Source organism: Erithacus rubecula (genome assembly GCF_903797595.1).
Source record: "Erithacus rubecula genome assembly, contig: SUPER_Z_unloc_4, whole genome shotgun sequence".
NCBI lineage: Eukaryota > Metazoa > Chordata > Aves > Passeriformes > Muscicapidae > Erithacus > Erithacus rubecula.
In genome coordinates, this window is record NW_027635670.1 from 3,466,567 (window position 1) to 3,493,009 (window position 26,443).

General features: G+C 40.9%; 2 protein-coding genes across 5 annotated transcripts in view; one reads left to right on the plus strand and one right to left on the minus strand.

The window, feature by feature from the left end:
- The window catches only part of DTWD2 (DTW domain containing 2), a 60,875-nt gene extending 59,662 nt beyond the window's left edge, over positions 1-1,213 (minus strand). The window contains exon 1 of the mRNA XM_079331526.1: positions 1,032-1,213. Coding sequence (XP_079187652.1) covers positions 1,032-1,174 — 143 coding nt within the window. The 5' untranslated portion in view covers positions 1,175-1,213. The remainder of the gene's footprint in view (positions 1-1,031) is intronic.
- Positions 1,214-25,000: 23,787 nt separating this feature from the next.
- DMXL1 (Dmx like 1) overlaps positions 25,001-26,443 on the plus strand; it is a 77,731-nt gene continuing 76,288 nt past the window's right edge. The window contains exon 1 of one of the 4 annotated variants that reach the window (XM_079331503.1): positions 25,001-25,182. In XM_079331503.1, coding sequence (XP_079187629.1) covers positions 25,096-25,182 — 87 coding nt within the window. In that variant the 5' untranslated portion in view covers positions 25,001-25,095. The remainder of the gene's footprint in view (positions 25,183-26,443) is intronic. The other 3 variants (XM_079331502.1, XM_079331499.1, XM_079331500.1) reach the window with 3 other exon arrangements.

The following is a 26,443-nucleotide window of genomic DNA, read 5'->3' on the forward strand; positions in this document are numbered from 1 at the left end:
AGGAAACTCACCAGCAACAAGCTTCTGAACTCTGAGACTCAAAAGAGAGTACAACTACACTGTTAGCAAAATTACATGCCTTTCCACTTATTTCACCAGAGACCAGGAGCAGATTAATCAGCACAGGTGCTAAGAAGCTTTTTTTCCTTGGCAGTTATGCACAAGCATTTCAGTTCAGGAACCTGCACTCACTTTACTAAAAGGATATTCACAAGCATAAAATCAGGTTGTGAGGTATTTCTGCAAGACCATAGGTCACTGCCTGCTTCAAAAAGACACCAGAATTCACAAGTTGTATTAATCAATGCTTGAATGGATTTCAAAATTATCTGTAAAGCTGTTAGGTTTCCCATTTTCTTTTGACAAAGCACCAAAGACTGCCATACTGAAAACATACTGAAGACATACTGAAGCCTCATGTGCCTCACTGCATGAACATATCTTCACCTCCCCTTTGCTTTCCAAAGGTGAGCATACAGAAAAAGGTGGAGCACCCTCTCTGCGTTGAGCCTCTGGGTATTCCCCACACCTACCCACTATTTGGAAACGTTTATGTCACGTTGCTGCTACACAAGAGGTGTGTACATGCCTTCAGGACAAGAGGCAACAGGCAGAAACTGACCCACACGGAGAGTTCTACCTCAACACGAGGAAGAACTTCTCTACTGTCTGGTACCGATTGTCCAGAGAGGTTGTGGAGTCACTGGGATATCCAAGAACCATCTGGATGCAATCCTTAGCCGTGTGCTTTGGGATGGCCCTGCTAGAGCAGGGAGGCTGGGCCAGATGGCCGGTGCGGTCCCTCCCAGCCCGACCCGTTCTGACTGTGCGATGCCGCAGGCGCTGGAGGGCGCACAGGGCGAGCGAGACCCCGCTCGCACAGACCCGCTCCGAGCGGGTGACCCTGAGGGCGGCTCGGTCCCTGCCGAGCCCCCGACCGGCGCCCGCCCGGGGCCTCGGCGCCGCCTCACGGAGAGCGGGGCGGGACCCACCGGCCCCGCGGCACCTCCGCGGCCCCACGCCCGCGTCACCTGCAGCGCCCGCACACGGGCCGCCTCTCGCAGTGCTCCACCGGCAGCTCCCACAGCCCCTCGCAGCCCTCGCCCTCCCCGCCCGGGGCCGTGGCCGGGCCCGGATCCGCCCCGCCGCCGCCGCCGCCGCCGCTCCCCTCCATGCCGGCGTGGCGAGACCGCCAGGCCGCCGACCGCCAGGGGGCGCCATCGGGCGGGCGAGCGCGTGGCCCCCGCTCACGTGAGGAGGCGGCACCGCCCCTTCCCGGGATTCGCCCAATGGGAGCGCGCCAAGCGCGGCGGAGCCCCGCCCACTGGAGCGGTGCCAATGAGAGCCGCTCGCGCTGCGCTGTGGGGTAGGGTGCGTCCGGCAGGGGGCGATGTCGGCACGCGGCGGTCGCGCGGGGCCGCTGGGCCTTGGCGGGCGCTGCCGGGACAGGGACCGGGGAACCGGGAAACCGGGACAGGGACAGGGACAGGGACAGGGACAGGGACAGCGACAGGGACAGGGACAGGGACAGCTCCCCCCGCGGGGACGGGGAGCCAGGAACCAGGAGCCGGGAACCCCTGCCCGCCCCCGCCGCTGCCCTCACCGCACGGGCCCCGGCACCGCCGAGGGACACCGACAATAGCCCAGGCTGGAGCTGACAGTTCCGCGCAGATAGCAGCTCCTGGTGCTACTAGTGACCCTCGGGTGGGAGATTGAATTTTTGATTTTTTTTTTCTTTTTTTTTTTTTTTTTTTTTGTAAATCACAAACTTCCGGTTATGCAGTAATTAACTGGCCTCTTTAATTGATATTTTATTCCAAGTGCTGCAGAGTGGGAGTTCAGGAATTTCCATTCTCTCGATGCCTTATACCCTGTCTTGGCCTCACAACTCCCAGAGTTTTCTGCAGCACGAGACAAAATGTAAGTTATACTGTGGTCATTAAGGTTGATAAGCTGAGTCTATTAGAGTCCACTGTACAGTACAATGAAATTAAACTCCAAAGTTGTTGAAGTATACATTAGAAATCTACTGAAATATAGGAGCCAGCAAATTTCCACACAAGAGATCCTCTTCTGAAATTAGCATCTGCAGATGAGTGGGCCAGTTGTGTTATTTCCTGTTTTCTATCCTGAATATAGAATAAACTGTATTGTGTTTATGTATTTTCAATCACCAGAGCCATTTGATGTAATTCAGGCTTCCTGGTGTTAGATTCATGCATGATATTAACATAGTTTTCCTTTTAACTTGTGTGGTTTTGTACTATTTTTTATTTGTAGCTCAAGCTACATATGTACATATTCCATGTGTAGCCATTAAAATAAAATTTTCTCAAAAGATTGACAAAAATTTGGAGACCATTGATTCTGAAGCTGGCTGTATACTTACACACTGTAAGTGAAACAGCTTATTTAGGGCAATGTTAGAAGGATCACAGTTGTAGTGGACAGGACAAGGAGCATTAATTACCACTTTCCTAGTTCCACCTTAATGAGAAAGGTCCCCATGCAGGGCTACCAGCAGCAGCCTGGATATGTCTTCACAGCTTTCCACAGAGCTTCAAAGACTTGGGGTTTTTATCTGCTCTGCTAAGTATAATTAGCTTCAGTCATCAGCTTAAAAAAAAAAGTAAACCATTGTAAACTGTTCTGGTCTGACCACACAAAAGAAGAAAATAGATCTGCGGAGAGATGCCTAAAATAAATGTAACAATAACTTGGTGTGAAGTAATTTTGTTGCCAAGGAAATGGGTGAATGTGGTAGTGAATATAGAGAGGTTCAGCAACGCAAGGATTCTTTGTGTGAATACATCTGAAGAGCAAAGTGAGTCAGTTGGAACTGGAGGAAAATGGAAACATGAGATCAGATTAGGATAACCAGTCGATGACTAAAATCTAGGCTTGAGGACAGAGGGTTCCTGTCAGCAAAATGTTCCTGTCCTGGAGTACCAACAACAGTAGAAGGCATTCAAACCCAGCTGAACCCTGGCACTTTTATATTTTTAAAAAGAGCTAGAGTATGGTATATCTGTGTTGTTTCAAAGCATCTTCTCTCAGTAAAGGCAAAAAACTACAAATCTGACACTAAATATTCATTTTTGAAATTTGGAAGCATTATTTTTTAGCCAAAACATCTTGTTTGAATGAAGAGGCATTTAAGAGGAAAAATGACTGAACATTGAAGTCTAAGAAAAAAAAGTAATATGTATTTTATGGCACATCTTGAAAATCTTTTGCAGGCTAATAGGTATTTATGGTCACTCTATCTTTTTAATTTATGAATAGCTTAAGTATTTGAGTGCAAATTAACATGTCCACCATCATATTAGAAACCTGAGGAATTCCTAGCATCTCTTTGAAACAATGGTTGCAATCTGTAAATTTACAGACCCAAATGATGAAGTGACTGGGAGTTTCTTGCTTTCATTTGATACATTTGATGTACTTCACTGTTCCATTTTTGGTATAATAAATGGCCATGTGTTTAGTGACTCACTGTAGTGTGGAAAGTCCATTAAGTTTTGTGGAAACTACCTTTCTTCTGCATGTCAAATCTCTTCTGCATCTTTATATAAACCATTTCTCATTTATTCTAGGATTCAGTATTAATTTTTTTTATTATTATTAGCCCTTACTGAGAAAGAGGAAGTTACATTTTCTGCTGCTACAAGTCACCAAAAATCCCTTCCTCACCAAGGAGTTCAAATTTAATATACATTTATTTTAAGAGATGTGAAGAAGCTGTCAGAATGGCAGTTCTGAAAGAAGCATATTCAAATGGCAGGTGTAGTTTCCAGGCAGTTTTAGCCAAGTCCCATGTTTCTGCTGCCTGGTTTGACTCAAAGTTTTAAATACCAGCATAAGTAATTTGAAATCCTGCTGGATACATTATATTTTTTTCTTTTATTTTCTTTGTAAAAGCTGAGTCATCGTACAGAATGTTGCTTCATGGCAGCTCACAAATGATGGCTTCAGGTAGCTGTGGTTCATGTTTCCTGTCCATCCCCATCCTTGTCCCTGAGTTCAAACTGGAGGGGCTGCCTGAGCTGTCTTACTGCACAGTCACTGCTGTCAGCAAGAAGCACAGTCTGCATAAGTGCAGTGGGAACTGGGAGCTCGGAATCCATGCTGAGCTAAGCTGCTGCCTCAAGGCACCATGGATGAGCTTGGAGAACTGCCTGGCACTCAGAAATGCAAGCCAGGGGGAACGAGGTTGGAGACTGGTGAGCTGGGAGGTGCTTGTACAAAAGCTGCCATGAGAAGGAAGTATGATGCATTTGTCATGTGATTCTACCTCATTGCCTCACAACAGAAGACAGACAAACATTTTGGTGTTTATACAGCAGAATGGTATCAACAAGGCACCTTCTAAGCTGTAAAAGTGTGTGAACAGAAGCCCATATGCAATATGGAAGACAGTATATTAGATAAGGGAGTTCCAGAGCAGTGTTGGTAAACACCACTCAGGGCTGAAATGTAGCTCAGTGCAAGAGAAGTGTGGGGGTGTCTGAACTCAAAATCAGGAACTGTTGAGTTTTGGGGAAGAGTTTGCTTTTTGTCTGACCTAGGCATATACTGACCTGATTTGTCAGCCCACTTGTTTCACAAGACAGGCCTTTTTGAAGGAAAAAGTATGTTTTAGTGAGACAAGATAGCTGCTCAGAATAATTCACTCCAACTTCCCACCAAGGACTTGGAGCTACTGTACTGGACTCTATTTTTCCACATGTGCAGAGATACTGTGAGACTTAAGGGCAAAAATTGCCTGTGCCTGTCTCTGTTCTAGAAGATGCTGTACAAATCTGTTGCAAACAGATTTGCAACACAAAGGATGGGAGTAAGGCACCCCTTCTTGTTTGCCTGGGCAGCTAAGGATTACATTTCAGGGAATAAAATCCAGAAACTAAAACAAAACAAGCAAACAAAAACCAAAACAGAATACGCACACACTAAAATCAAACCCCAAACAAAAATACAACAACAAAAACCCCCAGAACAAAAGAAACAAAAAAAACCCACCAAACAGTGACAAAGTGCCATCTAGTTCAAAAAATCTTATTACATGGTAAGAACTGTAAAAATTATGTACAATGCATATTGTTGTCTCCCAATCTGTTGAATTTGTGGGCTTCAGACATTATGTTTAAAGTCTTTGGATTTGTCTATCATTCATAATAAGTCACTGCTTTATAAAAACTGACAGTGACTTGAAAAAAGCAGGGCTCTTGTCAGCTATATTAGTTACTACTGGGGGCTTGGAAATGTCCTTTACATAAACTAGTGAAACAGCAGCAGCAATAAGAACACCTAATTTGTAGCTTATTCTTCCTTTGTGTTTTTTTTTTCTGTTGACGTAAGAACTAAATTCTGTGCAATCATGTCCAAAATGCTTTGCAGCAGTGATTATGCCTGTATTCTGCCTGATGAAAAGTCTTCTGCAGAGCTTGTTCTTCACCACCTCTCTTCTAAATAAGAGCCAAAAAAAGTTAATTTCCATAGCCTCATTTACTTCCCAGAATCACAGGATTTGGGAGATTATATTGTCTGTCCATTGAAACTTTCCCCACAGCTTGCAGCTACCCTGTTAGAATGTGCAGTTAGGAACTATACTTGTCTGAGGAAATAGCTCAAAATAACATTCCATCCCACCTGTTTCATGCTATCTCTTGTACATACACTTTTATTTTTGGCATAACTACACAGATGAATTACAGTGAAGTAACCAGGGCGTGACTTTGCAAGGTAACTACTGCATCTCAAAACCACTGGTTTACATGTTTTCACATACTGTTAATACCAGGAAGTGTTCTTTCTCTTTCTCCCTTGAGGACATTGAACAGCCATTTGGAAAAAAAAAAAAAATAGTGGAGATGATGATATTATGAGTAGAACCTTATTTCTTTACTTAAAGCAGTGAAGCTTTTTGCTCTGCATTGCAATTTTCAGTGGAGTTGTATAAAGGTACTTACACAGTAATATTTTTCTTCCAGTAATGTGGGAAATACTGGGATAAGACAAATATCACTACAGACTGGAACTTTGCTTTTTAAGTCTTTTAAGCCCAGGTTAGCCTAAGTGGCTTATATTACCCTCATTTTGAAAAGAGAAACCTTAAGGAGGCCAAAGGTTAGTCTGCAGCTGCACACTTGTGCATTTTCCATTCATCACTTGCAAGTACATTTTACAGTCTTTGCCTCGCACAGATAAACTAACAGAGCCCTAAGCCTCTGGAATAGATACAATTACAGCAGCGGACTAATGTCTGGAAAGGCAGCTTTTGAAATGTTGGTTGCATTTCTTTGTATAAAATGTTGCTGATATGGAAAGATGGCCACTTCCAAATGAATTAAATAAAAACTGTAGTGCTTGTATGGCAATTTGCAGTCTACTTTTTTGGGAATTCAGCATCCTGAATTTGGTGGGCAGATGCCCATGGTTCTGCAAGTATTTGTGCCTGATAAAATAGTCTCTTTTAGTGGTGGATTAACAATTCATTCTCCTAATGAGAACTGTAAACAAACATATTGGATTCTCATGAACAATGTTCGCTTGTTCCAGCTCAGAAACTGGTGAGTGCTGGCAGGGTAGCAGGTGTTAGACGATGCTGCTGCAGGCTGCCTCCAGCCAATTTCCATCAAGCTCAAATGAGCATGTTGTTCAAGCCTGCATATATTCAGCAAAATTTAAAAATTGCAGCATATTTCTAAATGCAACAAATAATTTGAACGTTCATGTAACTTGTCAGAGCTGGTGAAGGTGATGATCTTGCCCGCCTTCCCACACTCCCCATCTTGCCTGGTGCTAATGTGAGTCCCCATGTGCCCACACAGCCACCCTGCATGTTTCTCTCTCTATTTCCTCTCAGATAGACCAGCTGGGTTTACCCTGTGACCAGCCAGACACCCATGCTGGCATAAGCAGCTAGTGGGAAGAATGAGGAGGAGAAAAATGTCCAGCTTACCATTCAGTTCTCAAGTATCAATGAAAAAGTGAAAGACCAATAAAACTGTAAATGCTGGGGGGGAAAAAACCTGCTTTTCTCGTTATGTAACGGTGCCTGTAGAGGCTGGCCTCGGTCACAAGTTGCTGCCTTGGTGTGGGCCAGCCTGTGGTGAGTCATAATGTACTGGAAGGGCACATGGCAATACATGCAAGTATTGCAGGTAAAAATAACTCTTCATGGCAGCTTCACTTGTGGTTTTTTTCTGTCACCCTTTGCTTTGTGAGCTGCCACTCTTCCTTTCCTGTTGCTCTGCTGCTGCAGTGTTCATCTCACCCATGCCTCATTGTGCTGTGAAACAGCCTGCCAGGCTACTGCTTGGGCTGTGTTCCCTGCCAGCACAACACTCACAAGGCTTCACTGGTCTGGAAAATCTCTGTATAGTCACTTCTTCATTTCTCTGTTATGGACAGGTTGCAAAAGGTTTGAAGAGATTGTACTCTGGAAAAAATACACTGAATTATAGTTTGCCTAATCTACCTCATGAGTCTGATTGCTTTTATGCTTGTAAAAACTAACTGCCTTCTTGGTTCCTTTTGGTTTTGTCTGTTGCCAGTAGATCTCTCAGGTTGCACAAGAAAATCACATGGAACTTCATAAAGTTGTTCTATGAGGTCACATGTAAGTGTCATCTCCTTTTTGAAACAACTTAGACTGAACATCCGAGGTAAGTGAAATACATCATGTGATGGATCACTCATATTCATTTGCTTCTTTCATTGAAGAAAAAAGCAAACATTTGTAAGGTGTAAATGCTTTTTGAAACACAATCATTTTATCATTGATTTGAAAGCTTGGTAAATTCTGATGGCATCATGGCTTCACTAATGACACGGTTGATAAGAAGTAATTCCAATCACTAAGCCTGTAGTTGCAGCTTGTGATGGCAACTCTAAATGACTTGGAGCACATTACAGTAAGAAGTAACTGAGACCTTTATGCTAATATCAAAATGCTTAACTAAAATCAGATTCAAAAATTCAATACACTGTATAGAGACAAATGCATTTGGTTGTATAATCTTGGTATGCTGTGTATGCCATTTTGTAACTGTAAAATGCAATTGAAAATAGAAGAGCAGGTGTAAAAACAGGTCAACTTCAGGGATGGTGATTAAAATAGCTAGATGAGAGATAGCCTTTTAAATAGTAAAATAATATAGGCAAGGGTCAGTATATCCTCCAGAGCTTTATAGCTAACCATAAAGCTTCTGTTTCCAGGACTACCCAGTGGAGAGTCCCATATGTTTTATGTCTCTTGGAAGCTGACAAGCATGTCAACGGAAAATTCACTTTTATCAGCTTGTACTGCTGATGTAGATGTGGCTTGTTACAGGGAGAGAAAAGGGTGCACTATTCAGAATACTGATGGAAATCTTTGGCTTTTTATTAAAGTCCTTTAGAAGATTCCAATCAGCTGTACTTTTACAGGGCATTTTGAGATGTCAGAACCAAACCCTTTTTCCACTGAATTCAAAAGCTTTCATTCAGCAAGTAATTTCAAGGCCATAAGAAAATTATGACCTGAGTGTGAAGTTTCACAGATCTCTGATTGGAAAGCTCATCAAAGGCCAAAATTACGGTATTTAGTGTTTCCTGCTCCATTATCAGTAATGGTATGCCCTAACCTAGGTGGTCAAAGGAGACAGGTTCCACTTTTCTTGAAATGTTACCTGTTCTTTAACTCCCACAGTAAGTGTAGCTGAATTACTTCTGAACTTAATCAACAGTGAAGTAAAGAGCTTTGAGGGTGGATGAAGGAAGTCTAAACTGTAGCTATCTTGCAAAGTAACATTCAGCTTGTGCTCTTTTTCTTCTATCAGAAAGGCCTATGCAAATAACAGGTGTGATTTATTGGTGAAAAGAATGCATTGGTGAAAAGCAGAAGTACCTCTCTCTTTAAGATGTTTGAGTCATTTGGAAAATATGACAATGCAAAGGGGAAACTTTGCATGTCAGGGCAACTTTACTCATGTCCATGTGCAATATATTCTATAGAGCTTGTTTTTTCTGGTTTTGCAAATACAGTCTTTCAGACAAGACTACAGTATATGGAGTAAAAGCCTCAGGTGACGGCAATAGCACAGGAGATTCAGCTGAGTCTTCTTGTAAAGAACAAGGAAGTAAGAAAATTATTCCATAACATGTGCAGATTTCAAGATTCCTCTCTAGACTGTTTAAGAAAATATTTGAAAGTTATGAAAGCAGTGATTCAGAAAGCACTCTTCATCCAAAGCAGCATTCATGCAGTACTATTGCCCTGGCTTTATAGATCAAACAGTAATCTAGTATTAAAAAGTGTACCTGAATGTATGTAGCCATGCTACTCTAGGAATAGGCTGTAGTTTTATACATATAATGTGAAATGCAAGAGGGGCAATTGCGGAGACAAAAGTTCATCCTGTGTAGTAAAAGAGAAGACAATAGTATACAACATGGAAAGAAAGCTGCATTAATAAGACACATATTTCTAGCAGAAGGAACTTGGAACGAAACTATGCCTTAGTGAGCAAAGTATACAGCACAGGAGATAATTTTTGCCTGTGCTAGCAAGGGTGCAATAAGTGGATTGATTCAGAGCTTCCTGGTCCTGGACCTTTCTTGAATGTTTCCAAATCACAGAGCAGATCAGTTCTCTTGCTTTGCATCTAACAGTATAGATGTCCCAAATTCAGTGCTATATAGATACTGTTTCTTATCCTCACTATGATATCCTGCAGCTATCACAGATATACGGATAGTTTATGTTTATTCTAATGGTTAAGCTTGAGTTGTTAAATGGATGCACATAGACAATTAGGATAATTTTTAGACAAAATATTAGCAATGGTGCATAATATATTCATACCTCCTTAGTTTCCTCTGCATCTTGAGTTCTGGGGTTCTGATCTTGCTTTGGTTCTGAGAATTGTGCTTACTCTGGCATATACTTGCTAATCCTTCATCATGCCAGCAACATCCTTAATGTCATCAGATATTTAAGGTTAAAATAGAAGTTCATGGATTTGTATTCCCTACAAAGAGTTGGTTTACATAATAGAAAGTACTGTCAGGCAAAACATACTCTTTCTTCCAATAGCTGTCAAATCAGAGGAAATAAAAATAAATAGCCTTATTAATTTTAGAAATCTTATTATTTTGCTGAGCAGGCTGTTTCCTTCTTAATACCCTGATTTTAATGCTTTGCCAGACCCTGATCAAATATTTTTCCTTATATGGGACTGATTTTTTTTTCTCCAAAATATTTTTACATTCTAGCAAAAGTTTTCAGCTACGCTAAATAACCTGAATGTGTAGTTGCATGAGTGACCTTGCACAGTAAATTGTTGTGATAGTATAGATATATTCGTGTTACTTTACCATCTGCTTTATAGATAATGTAGTAGGCAAGATCAATGCCTAACATTATGTCAGTAGAAACCTTGACGTAACGTAGACATAATGGCCCTGCAATGTACCTCCTAGGGCAAGGACAGAGCATCTATTATCTTTCATCTGCAACCTTAACGTGACTTCAGCCAGTCTACAAAACCCCTCTCACTTTGCAACAAGTCACAACAGAGATTTTCTTAGGAGAATGATGGGTTGATTTCTCCCTGACATTGTCCTGGTAAGGACAGCAAGCTGTGCAGGGGCTAAATGGCATCATGGGTTGTACTTACACACCTTGATAAAGTTGTCCATATGTGTTCCTACACTACTAAATGTAGTAGTGATTTTAGTGTAGATGATTTTAGTCAAGGGGCTTCACAGGAGAGAGAACAGGAGAGTGCATTATACAGTAGTGTAAATTCCAGGCCAGAAAAATCATGAAAAATATAAGAACAAAGGAGGCAGGGAATATGTCCCAATTATAAGGTACTTCACTACTTAAGGAATACCCTGGATGTGTGTTTGTTTGCATTTTATAGCATTGTCTGGTGAGACAGAGCATGGTCAGTTATGGTGGTGGGCAGACACTTCAGGAATGAGCCTATTCTCTGGAGAATCAGAGTCAGCTTTGGAATCAGCAGAAGCAGTGAATCCCAAAGGACCTGCTAGCATTATTTTCTTTCCAAGACCCAGACCTGATAGTTCCATCATGGGTTGGACTGGATCTCAAAGTTCTTTTCAAATCTTTTGGGATGAAAAGTAATGAAATTTGTGGGGCTTGGACTAGATGATCTCCAAAGGTCCATTACAACCCTAACTATTCTGTAATTCTGTGAATTAGAAGGATCAATACTTAAAATGCTGCAAAATTGTGGGGGAAAAGGCCACAAGGTTTTTAACAAGCTGGATCCAAGGAGAAAGGAGACTCATAGAAGCTATCAATTTTCTTGAATATTGGTGGAGTTTTAAACAAACCAGGATGAGAATGCAATTAATGAGGTTTTATAGACAGCAAGCAGGACATAAGGGTAGACCTTCCTAAGAAAACCTTCCTTTGAAAAAAAAATGCAGATTTCACACCAAACTTCAGCAAGGAGGGGAATTCTCTGACAATTCCTTTAAAACCGAATTTAAAATAACTATTCAAAGGCACTTCATTATATCAATCGTATTTATATTATACTTGATATTATACTGTAATTGAATCAAGAATTCAGAATGTGGAAAAGACTGGTAGAAGATACAGACCAACATGTATTAATCTTTCTGGGTGTCTTTGCTGAAATAAAGAAATTGTCTGGAAATAAAATGTTAGAGAGAAGAGATATGACTTTTGAGATTTTCTTCTTGCAGAAGCAAATTACAAATTCACAGTATCCACTGGAAAGGTGGAATAAGTGGGTATGCCTCCCAAATTACAGTGACTGCGTCTTTTCCCCCCAGATGGTACTCTATGATTCAATAATAGGCTACAAATTTGGAAATAAAGATTGATGAGGTGTCTGATAAGATGAATTCTTTGAAAAGTGTTTTACAGTTGTATTTGAAAATTATAGGATTACTTATACCCAAGTAATTTCCTTAGATTATCCAGTCCCAGAGAAAATGAGAAATAAATTTGCAGCTAAAGATAAGATATTGCAGAAACTCTTTAAGTCCATTTCAGTAAGCAATCAGAAAGTGCACACTGAACCCCTTATTATCAGCTCTATTCAGAGATACATACCACTGATGACTCACTACTCACAGTAATAAAATTGTGTCAGTGCGAGTATTACAGCAGGCTTCATAAAAATATGTGGATGTTACATGGTATAACCAATTGTAAAAGAAGTACATAAAAATTTTTGTAAAAAATAGTAAAGTGGACAAATGTAGTTCCAGACAAGTGAAAGCCAAACTCTGAAGTGTGTACATTACAGCAAAAATGATGCTATGATATTGTGTCATTAGGATGAGCTTACATTATCAGAAACTCTAATTATGAATCATGCCACAGCATACCATAGATCTGCATTTGTCATAGATAAAGTATTATAATTGGTATGCCTACTAACAGCTCATCAGAGCTGGTCATGAGTAAAAAAAAAAGAGGTGAGGTTTGAAGAGTTAACTGAGAAACATACATTCCCAGATATTATCCACTACACTGTTTACTGTGAAGTGGAATAATAGAAGAGCTAACAGGTTTTTCCTTTAGTTTAGTCCTTGACAGAGGATCACAGCTTGGCTATGCTGAGCTGTGCCTTAAAATCCAGACCAACCCCCGGAGAGCTGTTAATTAACATTGAATAGTAGACAGAAAGATTTCTTTTAAAAAGACAGCAAAAAAAAATATAATTGAGCCAATTTAATTAAAAATATTGAGATTAAGTGTACAACAGCATGTTATATTGCTACAGAGGACCCTACTCATATCCCTGTGAAACACAAGATTTTTAATTACAATCTTTCAGGAAAAAACTGCCATTTCTTCCCGGTCCTTCATGGGCAACATGAAGGAAGAACATGTAACAGCAAAGTAAATAGTCAGTGGAAAAAGGGTTGAAATCTATTTCCACCAGCTCTCACATGGAAAGAGGAGTTAGCAACTGCAGTGAACAGAAGGGATGAAGAAGGGCCTCTTAGGGATTTGATACATCAAACACACTCTTGGAAGGGTTCTTCAGCCTTCTCAGGTTGGTTAATATTTAAAATGCTTGCCAAATAGAAGATTGTAATATAAAAATACAGGGTTAAATGTTTTTCTTTTAATGTCAAGGATAGGCTCACCATCATTAACAGTGAACAACAAATAGGTTCAAGGGACCACAGTGCCACAGGATAATCCAGCCAGGGAGAGAGCTCAGGAGATGCCCTGGCAGAGTCAGGCATGGGGCCAGACCAGGCTACTCAGGGAGGGATACAGCCTACAAAGCCCATAGGCAGCCTGAGCTGCTGCTCATGTGTCCTCCTGAGGAAAGGTTTCCAAATGGCCAGTCTCAGCCTCTCCTGCCTCTCACCTGCCCACTGTGCTCCACAGAGAAGATCCCTGTTTCTGACAGTCCCTCATGCGCACTGGAAGCTGCTCTTTGGTGCTCCCAAGGGCCCCCCTTCTCCAGGCTGAACCAGCTCTGGAGAACGAGGCACAGCAGGTAGCATGGGCCAGTCTGGGAGCCCATGGCACATCCTCCCTGGGTCACATCCAGAGAGTCTCTCCTGTCTGCTGTAGACTGTACAGTCCCATCTGAACTGTGAGTTCAGCTACGGGTCTGCTTCCTCAAGAAACTTGAAAGATCCCCATATTCCTCTTGTAAAGACTGAAAATTCAGTGGGGAAAAGTAATAAAATCCCATGTATAAAAGTAATATAGAAAGCTGTATTTTTGTAATAGTATTAATTCTGTGCATGTATAGACTTGTGTCATGGTTTAACTGCTGAAACCAGCACAACTTGTATTTGAGGACATGGTAGTACCTTGCTGAACAGACCTAAAATGATCACACCCTATCATTTCCCATGACAAGTATGATCTGAAGCATCGAAGAATTTAAAGTCCCATATTACAACTGCAGCCCACAGACTATATAAGAACTTTGGTGAGATAATATGAAAAGATGACTCAATGGACTTCCTATTGAGAACGGTAAAAAAATCAGCATTCACTTCAGTGAAGAGTGGGAAATAGGCTGGAAGGAATTTATCTCATGCAGGTTTCAGGCTAACTGAGGTGACATCCTCATGAAAAGAAAAAACAAAACCGCAAAAGCAGTAGCACTGTGTCCATTCAGTGCTGGAAAAAAAAAAAACACTTAACAGCCAAACAACACAAATACTGCAATTAATATGTGTTTTGGCTGCACCATATTACACAGAGTTGCACAATTTAGAATTTTCTGTACCTTGAGCTCCATCTGCACTGATTTTTCTGTTATTGTATCAGTGTGATCATGTGCAACAGGAGTCGTTATTATGGTGCTGCCACTCAAAACAGGGGAAAAGGTAGCAGGGGAAAAGTAGCAGTGTGTATTAATTTTGTGTATCCTTCTCAGGTGTAAAATTGCCTCTATGTAAAAAAGTGTGTGTCGATATGAACAAAGGTGATGAATCCATAGATAGCTGTAAAAGTTTGTCCTCAGATTATCTTGATTTGCACACAGCTTGTTTATAATGGCACAATAGAAGTTTTGTTGTGTGATGCGTGCACTGCAAAGTCAGAGAAGTGTATGAATGAGCAGTGACATTAGTGGGGACATGTATTCACACAACCTTCAGGTGCTCAGCATGTAGAGCTGCCTGCTGCTGCAGTGGCACCTATCAAAAAACCTCTGGAAGGTAAGTTCATAAAAACTTAGATCCTGATAAGGGCACCTGTGAATAAATTCAGTGTCCCAAGCATCTTAGGCCAAGGGCTCACATATTTCACTTAACAGAGGTAATGAATGAGAGGGGACACACTTCCATCTCTGCTCAGTTAATTTAGTCCTGTCTGCTCTCTTTTAGGAGACACTCTTAGGGGGCCTTTTGCAAAATATTTACAATAAACAGGCAACCAAATAACATCTTCAGAGGGCACTAGTGAGCTTCTCAAAACATTCCACTGGCAGATATATCGAGGGGCAAAGTGTTCCACCAATATTTATGTATTTCTGTATCCATCAATTTCACACACCAAATCAAATATAACTTTTTCAATTTACATAAAAGATTATCATAATCTTAATTTTGTATATTTAGTATCTGTAAAAGGGTTTGATAAATTTCCAGATTCATCTCTCAGTTCTTGTCATCAGTGAATAAAATGCACACTTGGCCAAAATTAGATCACTTGTCCTAGGAAGTATGAAGCTATTTGTAGATATTTTTCTTATTAAATTTCTCCAAATGTGATAAAACTGAAAGCTGATACATTTATTTAATTATTTGCATTGCACTTTACTTTCCATTCTCTTTCCTGTTGTTGGACCAGTGGGTAATAAAAAATTGTGCAGCAAATTTGCTGATTTTTCCTTCCTTTATGAAACTTTAAATTTCTTCAAATTAAATTTGTTTATTATTTCAAATTAAAAATGTTTATTATAATATTATGCAAAGTGGCCTTATAACAATTACAATTTCCCAAATTTAAAATGCTTTAATGATCCTTCTGAAATGTAACTTCATAAAAAAAATGCTGTGTTAGCATTGAAGTTGGAGGCCCATAAATTAAAATTCAGAACTAAAACAAGTTTAAAATTAACACGGAAGTAACAAATAATGAAATGTGAACAATTCATTTGTTGAGGGGGTTTTTTTCTTCAAGAAATATTTATATCTTTTGTTAAAGAGTTATTGGGGGTTTTAATGCTTTTGGTTTGAGCCCTGCTTTTTCTCACAGTTTTGTAAGTTATTGAAGATGACAGTTTAAAAACTGCAAAAGCAGTGCAGAAACCAAGACATAATACTCACTGGAAGTTTCCTGAGAACAGTTATTTTTATTTACCTGTACATCAATCAATGGAAAATTACCTTTGTTGCAGTAAATTGTATCTATGTTAAACCCCAAATTGTTGATTTTAATGGTTTTCATATTTTGTTCTGTATTTTCTGTTGCTTATTGTATAGCACATTAAAATAATTAAATATTGATTTGTCAAATACTCACTTGGTGTTAATGCAAAAACTCTAGTGCTGCATCTTGGGAAAAAAATCCATTTTATGTTAGACAGTATTTCTTTTGCAATATGAAAGCACTGTGAATTCTTTGAATTATGAAAATCTTGTAACCCAAAAGTTCGCATGTTGCTGTTTGAATCATCTAGGAATGACATAATCAAACATTCCTATTTCTTCACATTTCAAGTAATCATTGTTAATTGCTGTGCACGCTGAAAATATGCCAAAACAACATGCATTGGTGGTGATTCATGGTCTTACACAAAAAAACCACACAGATGGACACTCACATTTGCACACACAGACTTGAAATGAGGTGAATAAGACTGGTCAATGTTTGTGTGGACCTGAAGAGCAGGAAAAAGTTTCCTAGAGTTAACTGCCAGTTTTAGGCTTTCTAGCACTGATTATTTGTTTAGTTTAGTTATTTTCCTATAGTTGTTTTATTTCCTTTAGTTATTTTATTTTATTTAGTTTAATTATTTTCCTATCTGGAGTAGTATTTAAACACAGGACCTAATTATAGATCACATAGGATTACTATCATTTTCTTTTCTCTCTCTTCCTGGGGCAAAACTGGGGTTTTCTATTTTTATTAGAAAGAAGATAGAGTAAGCTGCAAATGCAAACCATGATGCAAATACATACCATGCTTCTATTTTATCATGTGACTGTACTTGCTACCTTTTTTTCTTTGTGAAGTACCCCAGAAAAAACAAAGATAGTATACTTGATATTAAGTGCAAGCAAAAATTCCTTTAGACATTAGATTAATTAGAGCACTACTGATTTTTTAGTAGTGCTACTGAGTCACAGTAGTCTTTGCAATGGAAGTTCTGCAGTTAACATACAGAATAAGACACTGCAATTGCTGCAGATAAATTTATTTCTCTTCTTCCAAAATGTGTTTTATGGACAGTGTCTTTTCAACACAACTGACAATCTACTTCAAGACGATTAATTTTTTTCATGTGAGCTACCTGTTTTTACAAAAGAAAGCTTCACACAGCTGTTTTTCATTTTCCCTGGTTGGTATTTTAATATCTGTATGGTCCAAGGAGATTTTGTATCTTTAATTCACTGCTGAAAACTTGTCAGAATAAACTGCTTACAAAGCCATATATCAATCTGCAGAAGAATGAAACAGACCTGTCTGGAATCTCTATTGATAAAATGATTTAGTGTATCAAAGCAGAAGATACCAGCTTCTTGATGGCTGTTGTTATGGCATTTCTCTCATATTCTCTCTTACCTTTGGTTCCTTCTCAGGTGTATGCTTCTGGTAGAACTGGATCCCTTCTGTTCACGCATGCAGGGAAAAAAACCCTGCTACTTGTTCCATGGGGTTAGAAAAACACTGTGGAAAAAAAAAGCACCTTCTAGGTTTTACATATGCCCTGCCTCACAGTATTTCCCCATTGCTTAATCAAGTCCTCCAGGGCTATTGCAATACAAGTAATAAACAATAATAACCAAGGCATTCTGGGTGTTGAGCATCCTTAACTTTCACTAGAAACCGACGAGTGTGACAGGATTGAGGCCTAAAGCTTTAAAAAGCCTCTGGTACCATTCAGTTGCTCAGACAGGGATTAAAACTACTGCAGGCAGTAGCAAACTGGTAAATATTGACTCAGCAGTAAATAAAATGAGTCCATTGAGGTGGAGTGTACAATATGTGGTGGAAGAAGAGTCACGAGAAAGCAATATTGCTCTTGGGCAGATTAAACAGTGTACACCACAAACCCACATGCTGTTTCAGGAAAGTCATACTGCTCATAAAACATGGTGACACTTTATACTCTTAACAATTTTTAAACAAGGAAATTGTGTGTGATTGTTTTTTAATCTGGCAAAAAATTATTTTCTTTAGTTGCAAAACAGAGGAAGTCTGATACTAACAAACAATCAGTACCCTCTAATATGCTTTAAAATGTGCACATGTGAATTTTATTTCCTGTCCATGACTATGTTAAAAATCTTACAATTTTTTGTTTATAAAATGGAGGATGTTTCACGACCATTGTCTCCTATAAAAATACAAGCACTTTATTATCCTATAAAGAAAAATCGATGAAAAACAAAAACAAACAAACAAACAAACAAAACCCAACAAAACAAAACAAACAAACAAACAAAAGAAAAAAAAGAAAAAGAAAATTTCTCAAGTGATGAGAAAGCAATTTTAATAGCTTTTTTCAAGCCTTGTTAAGTGTGTGGTTTGTTCCACTCAAAATCAGCAATTGGAATATCATTTTCTACCTCAGCATATAAGTAAACAGAGAATTTACCATGAGGCTGAAACATTTCATTTGTCTCAGCACCTTTGTTAAATGTTATGTTCCTACAGCATTATGAAAATGCCATTGAATGGTGAAATGAATGTGCATTAACACAGAAATGAACACTCTTTCATTTGATTGCTCTTCCTTTCTCTTCCCTACTTGTGGAATAAAAACAGTATAAAAATGGTAATATTAATCTTGTTAATGCAAATACACCTGACAGTTCAGAAACCCTGCATTTGTAGATATGAATGTGAACTATGTTAATGAAATGTAGCAAAGAGAAAAAGAAACAACTTGCAAGTTGCATACCATGAAAACTGCTGGCAAAAGAACAAAATACAGGGCTACCTCACAAAATGGCTGTGAGATAAGGAGGAGTGTATGCATTTGAGGATAAAATTGTTAGTTCCACTGCAACTGGAAAGAACAATGGGCTTTTTGTTTTATGTTGTTCTTTCCCTTGAATGGCCATCTGCTTAAGCCTGTGTACAGGTATAAGGAAAAACCAATCTTCTATCAAAGGCTCAATCTTCCTACTAAGAAGTTAAAACCTAGCCATTAACAACCTTAAAGAGGTAACAGATTGAAATGATAGTATAAAATCACTTTTTTTATTTTATTTTTTTTCCTGTCTTGAGCTTCTGCAACAGATTTCTGAATGTATGCTGATACTGAATTTGGAAACATACCTATCCAAGTTCTTGATATAAATGTGAAAGGAAAAGTAGTAATTGCATTATATCTCAGATAAATTTCTTAGGGACATGTATAAAGGGTGTCACCCTTTTAAACCTGATATGGAAATCATATGCCAATGAAATACCCCAGAGAGTTCAAAACTTACAAAAAAATATTCTTTATTGGAATAGACTGTTGGTATGACAATTCATTATGTGAATACAGAGTCTACATATTTATTTACATATAACTTGACATTTCAGAGTAAACAATAAAATAGTATTTGTTATTATGCTCAACATGAAATTTACAGTTTATAAAAAAGAAATAAACTTAGTGAATAATTAAGAATTTACATAAAAAGGACAAACACATTCTGGTAGATAATACTGCATAATGACTATTTCAACAGCTGCTCATATGAATTTCACGTAACAGGCTATCCTAATCAGCATCCTAATCAGAGTTCAGTGCCAGCAGGTGAGTTGTTAGCAGAGCTTCTTTAAGACCAAATGGAGCTTCCCAGGTCTACACAAAGAACTGACCAACCAGACAGCATCTTTGCAGGGGTGAAGAAAGCCAGGCTCAATCATTTTCAGGATACTGAATACTGCACTGTGGCACAGAAAGTGCGCAATGCACTTGAGACTGAAGACATGTGAAAACTGACTGATGCATCTGGAAATCATCACTATTTGGCATTTGCAGTAGGATAGGACTTCTACATGCTGTAAAAGATCACTCCTAATCATGCACTGTGGAATCCACCAGTGGATATTTTGCACTGCAGGTCCATGCAGCAGCCCCCCTGGCTCTCCCAGCTCTGCTGTGGTGCAGATGTGTATCCTGAGAGCAGCCAACTGGAAAGTGATCAGCAGACCTGCAGGGGCCCCCCACCTCTCTCACTCAACAGATAAAGTCCAGCATCCTCAGCTGTCAGGGATGACAGAATATTTTATAAATACATGGGGAAGGAGTGGACAGTTAATGTACTACCCAGCAGCCTTTTCATTACTTTCTTCAAAAGTAGCTTCAATTTCAGTTATGTTTAATGAATATAAAACTTTGTATATGAATGGAAATTTTAAAAGTCTGTCAGTTGTTAACTCTTAATTTGTAAGCCTGAAGGATCTAATAATCATTGACTTTCACCTTAGAATCAACTAATTATGATATTCTCAGGTGAAACCAAATTATCACAAAAAGCCAAATAAAGCCTGAAATATTACCTTGTAAGAAAGGAAACCAAGTTAGTTTATATCTCCCTCACCAAGTAAAAGATTATATCAGATCACTGAAGAGAAAGATAATGCACTGTACAGGAGATGTGACAGCAATATTAGCAGTTTCAAAATGTCTTTCACCAAATGAAATCTGTACCAAGAAACCCCCAAAAAACAAACAAACAAACAAACAAAAAAAAAAACAAAAAAGCTCCCCCCCCAAAAAAAAACAAAAAGAAAGAAAACCAAATATCACTCTAACCTTCCAGCTACAGATAATGAAACTAAGGGTGCTGAAGAAATTAATAAAGCAAGCTTTATGGAAAGAAAGGTTTCACAAAGTGGTTGTCTGTTTAGAATTTCACTACTAAATGCCAACAATATTTATATATTTATGCATTTCACATTTTCCCAAGATTCTATGGTGTGTTTTTACTCTTTACACTGTTAAAAGTCACAAAAGCTCAAGAGCAGAATCAAATAGTTCCTCAAGTGATTCCCAGTGTGATCAGGGAGAACACCAGATCTTGAGGAGATCAGTAAGGGCTTTTCAGTCTTTACCTCACTAAGGTCCAACTTTTTCCTTGTGTATTCACAAACCAAAGAAATCCTGTAGAAAGATCAAGGGCAGCAAAGACAAGGTCAAACAGTATATGAGGTCGGACAGTTATTCCTGGCTTCAGTGCATTGTTTTTTTTAACATGAAAGGTAAAATATAAGTGTAAAAAAGTATCTTGCTTTCCTGCAGCTAATTATTAAGAAATACAGGAAAAATTTTATACCACAGACAAACTCTGTAACTTAACATGCCAGCTTCTTTCAAAGCTGCCTGTATATCATTGACATAAGCGGCCTCACCGCTGTTAATGAGTGACTCATGGATGTTTCTTGCACAGAATGAACACAAAGTATGTCATTGTAATTCTGCAAGTAAAAAAATTTACATATATATATATAAATTTTGTATTGCATTACACTGAAGAGTATTGCTAATGTGGATTTGCTGTGCAATTTTGAATTTAAAAGAGACTCGTGGGAGTATGATTTAAAATTCTCATTTAGACTTTCCTTGGATACTGTCAGGAAAATATATGCAGGATTTACTAATGAAAAGTGTGTATGCATATACTGTCAGATTTTCAGAACAGCCATAGCCACTGTATGTTAAAATATTGGAAAATTATGTTTTTTCCTTTCCGACCTTCCTAATCTTCTGATACAGATACAGTGTCCATTTGAAAAAACAAAGTTAAGGACTGAGTGAGCACACTCATTAGCAATTGTGAATGACAGGAGTCATCAGCTTCTGAGAACTGCAGCTCTTGAAAGACTCAAATAAAGAAGTGTAAGAGTCTCTGTGTCCTGGTGGACGGTTTTTTCCGGGACAAACTCAGGAGCTCCGCAAAGGCTGCTCTGTTACAGTTGCAGTTTATTGTGAGGGTGTGGGCATAGAAAATCCTGCTAAGAGCCGCCAGCAGCAGCTCGGAGCAGGACGGGCAGAGGGTACGGGGGAAATAAAGAGACAGCAGGAGAGCAAGAGGGCAAGAGAGAGTAAGAGCGGGGTGAGGGGTGAGGTAAGAGAAAGAAGGAGAGGGGAAAGAGAGAGAGGGAGAGAGAGGGAGAGGGAGGGAGGGAGGGAGAGAGAGAGAGAGAGAGAGAGGGAGAGAGAGGGAGAGCAAGGGAGCAAGAGAGAGAAGAGAGCGATTTCCCATTTACAATACAATAAATCTTCTTCTATGATGAATATTCAAAATCCTACTAGCCAATCTAATACGAGATACAAATTCTATAACATTTACATACAGCCTATAAAAATCTTTGTATTACCATAGTGTGTTATACTTTAAACTCTAGAAACTACCCTTTGGACCCTAACAAGATCTTCTCTTGGCCTTTGGACCCTTTTCCAGCAGGAATCATTGTTTCATCAAGAGGGGATTACTTTCAGCTAGCCATCCTATTGTCTTCTAGTTATTTAGTAACTGAGGCTTGGTGTCTCCAAAGTGGCTTTCATCTCAACCTTGCTCTCAGAATTTATGTATTCATATTTGTAAGATTTCACCATTTCATCCTCTCCAACACAGAAGATTTACTAAGAAGATTTACTGAGGCTAGGGGGGAAAACAATGAAAAGGAGTTCATGATGGTACTTTATAATACTGTAGGTTAAACTCAATGTCTATTCTGTTTTTTTAATTCTTCTGTGTGAAATGCAAACCAAAGATCTTAAAAGAAGAAAAAATGTGTACTGAGAAGGTGAGGAAATATAAAAAATGAACACAAACAACATTAAAAATCCTGTTGTAGCTATTACCTTTCTGAGCTTTTTTTTTACCCGTGAGAAACTGTTGAGTTTTAAAATTCTGAGCTAAACCAACTAATGTGTTTTTGTCAACAAGACAATGTATATATACACTTGCAATTCTATTAAACTCATGATTCTATTTAAAGCTTTTCTTTTAAAATGACAGTGTACTACAACACATTCACTTTGACGTGATAATAAGATGTACAGTACATAATTTGCCAGCAGCTGAATTCACAAATGTTGCAGAGGTGAGAAGGGGCATCAGTCAAACTGCAGGACACATGGCTGGCGTCTGTCCTTGCCATTCCCTAGGCTGAGAAGTGGAAGAAGCACAGCAGCAGTGTCATGGATCAGTCAGGGATCAGGTATCAGTGAGGTGAGGTGTGAAATCTCTGGCACTACTGAGCTCTGCTGACAGCAAATGTGGGAGGAGGAAGGTAGTGCCCCATTTCTGTGGGGATGGCAGCCCTGATAAGGATTTATACACTTGACAGGTCATTACATAGGCTCTCACTGTAACCATAGTGGGAGAACACAAGTTAATGTCCTTTCTTTTATAAAGTAAGCCAAACATACTGAATAGTGACAAAGGTCAAATTCACTTGGAAAGGAAATGAGAAGTTCCGTATTTTCCTTACATACCAGCACGTTAGGGTGTCGCAGTTATAATTGTCAGACTGTGTTGTAAATAGATATAGATTAAAAAGCAGTTATCAACCAAACCTCTTCCCTTCAGCATATTTTTTGATGTCCTGAGTTTCCCCTCCTTCCTGATTTCTTCACATTCCTCAGACAGGGGTCTGGGATTACCCTACTGTTAGCCTGCTCTTTTTTTAGTTATACTGCAAATCCTATGAGCTTTACACCTGTGGATTGACTAAGGCTTGAAGAAACAATATATATCTGCAGCATCTCTGACCTCCTCTGTCCAGTGTATTCCAGATCAGTCCTTGTGGAAAGAAGTTCCAGCTGGCTGCAAGTAAAGTCAGAGCACCTCACAGTGTGAGCCCAGAAATAGCTGGTTGTGCTGAAAATTGCAAATGATGGTCTCTTACCGTTTTCAGTGATAAGTTACTTTCTTACTTAGGACCCAATGAACAGAATTTTTGTTACCTTAAAATTTCACTGAGGTTGATTTTTGAGATTTTGCACCTAGCAGGAGAATTAAGATCATTTATCAGTGATCAGCAATTTTTGTAAGAGTAAGATCACTATTCATTGACAGGATCTTTTGATAAGCTTTTTGATTTTTTGCCAAACAAAAGTGATTGGCATTATAGAGTTTATAACTTTATTTGGAGGAACATCTATACACAGAGTGACATACATATCTATATATTCAGAATGCCATACCTGTTAAATTTTTCTCATGTCAGGAGACTTTAAAAATAAGACAACAGGATAAAAATCTTCCTTTAATATGCATGAATTATCACCAGCAAATTGTGTTATGGTGACATGCTTGTCTATCTGCTTTTCAAAGGATGAAAGGCTTGTATTTACTAAAACTATGACGTGTAATGCCCAAAAGTACAGGAGACTGACCTTGCTTATGCAAAGGCTGGAAAGGTACACATTACCATCTACAGATACGCAGTATCACCTTGTAAGTATCCCGGGATGTCGTACACAAAGTTATGCCTGATACCGTCAAATTATTTCAATTTTGTATTATTTCTTGGAAGAGTTGATGGGCAGAAAGAGGACCCAGTCTTGACACAGGGATAACGTAAAAATTAAAATTGATGTGGGACCTGTAATTTTCAAGAGAAACACTTGTAATGCTGAAATTCCTGTAAGAAATTGATGGAAGACTAAAAACTAGCTAGAGTGCAAATAAGTATTATAATATTCATATAATTATATAGTAATTATAATATTATCAGTGCAGCAGAGAGAATGGCCACGCTGCCCCACAGCTGAGAGACGCCTCGGCTTCTGGCAGCTTTGGTGGCGAGGAGCTGCTGCAGTGGTGGAGCTGCTGCGGAGGCGCCGGGCCGGCCGGGCCCGCAGCGCCGGGGGCACCGCCCGCCGAGCCGGGGCCCGGCGTCACCTCGGCCGCTCCCGTCGGGCCAGACCGGCCCGCACCGACCCGGGACGGCTCCCGCTTCGCCTCCCTTCGCCAGGACGGAGGAAAGCCCTGCTGCCTACAGGCAGCCTGAGCTCCAAGCGAAAGCTTGTTTTGTTTCCCAGGCCTCAGGGACCCGAGGCTCCAGTTACCACGTGCTTCCTCTTGTTATGCTCGCTGCGGCCGAGCCCCGGCCCCAGTGAAAGGGGCTGGGAGGGGACGCGCCGGGGTCGGCCCCGGCAGGCGGCGGGCGCAGCGGCTCGGCGGCTTTCGAGCCCGCTCCGTCACCACCGCCCGGCTGCGGCGCGGCGGCCGCGTTTCCCAGCGCTGTTTTGACAGGAAAGTCAGGTTATTTTAACAGGAAAGTCGAGTTCCTCACGCCGCGGACGGAGCCCTCAGCCCGCCCCGGGGCCGGCGGCCGGGCCGGGCATGCGCGGCGCGCGCCCCGCCCCCGGGAAGCGCCGCCTCCGCCGCCGCCGGGCGCGGGGGGGGATAAGCGGCCGTGGCCGAGCGGCCGCGCCCTCCACCATGAACCTGCACCAGGTGCTGACGGGCGCCGTGAACCCCGGGGACAGCTGCTTCTCCGTGGGCAGCCTGCACGACCAACCCTTCACGGTGAGCGTCCCCCGCCGCGGCCGCGGCGCCTCCGCAGGGCCCGGCGCCGAAAGCGGCTGCGTCAGGCGCGGCGGCCGCGGGCGCGGGGCTCGCCCCGGCAGCGCCGTCCGGCGGCGGCGGCGCCGCCCGCGGAGCCCGCGGGTACCCGGCGGGGGCGCGCAGAGCTCGTCCGGAGCGGCGGCCCGGGAGCGGCGGCGGGGCGGCGGGCACGTGCCGGCAGCGGGGCCGGGGCCGCGGGATGTGCGGCGGCGATAAAAGGTTACATAAACAGCGGCCGGGACGTGCGGCTCCTCTGGGTGGGAGCTCCGGCGCTGCCTCGCCGTCGGGAAGGTGGCTGAAATCCTCTCCTGGGCAGAGCTAAAAGGAGACCTTGGAATACCCAGCTCCAGTGTTGTTGAGGTTTTCAAAGCCTGTTTGAACTCCCTGTCGACGATTGCTCATAGAGTGGAGAGAGAACACTTAGGAGCCTTGTGAAGGCCAAAGTCTTTATTAGCGTGCGTTTTCCTTCCTTTTGCTCTTGTTTTGTATACAGACTTCTGTTGTGCTCTTCTTCCCACCCTCCCTCCGTGTGGGGCTGAGGAGGAATGGAATCGGACGCAGCAAAGCTCCTCAGGCACCCCGCTGGGTATTTTTAACCTTACCTTTTATGGCTGCCCCAGCTCCAGCCTGGCGTGCGCTGCGGTTTGATAAGGGAATGAATGATAGGTGGAAATGCGGGAGTGAGAAGTCGTTTGCTGTCCCGTCTGGTGTAGGCAGTTAAATCCCTGTGGCTGCTTGCAGCTCTGCCCTGGGCTAGTGGAGCAGCGGCGCTTCCCCAGCTTGGCCCGGCCCTGCCGAGCCTGTCTGCAGCGTTGTCCGGCCGTGTCCTTGTTTCCTATAAATAAGTTTCTCTTGGAAGATGCCTTAAGCTACAGCGATTGAGGCTTCAAGTACCAAATTGTGCCAAACTCTCAAATGTTGCATATCCAGAAATGTCAAAGACCGGCCCGTGGTGTGAAGTCGTTTAGTAAGAGACCAGAAGGTGTGCTTTACAGAGAAATGCTAGTAAACTTTCAAAATACGTTGTCATAAGTTTGCCGTTTTGGTGTCATTCTTTTTTGAGGGAAATAATTCGAGTCATTCATGTCATTAGAGTCACTTTCTACCTGTTACAACGGAACTTATATAAAGTTTTGCAAGTCCCAGTAGATAAGAAGAAGGAAGAGTAGGAATCTTTTCTCGAGGAGAATGGAATGGTTGGAAAGTGTAATTTTTAATATCC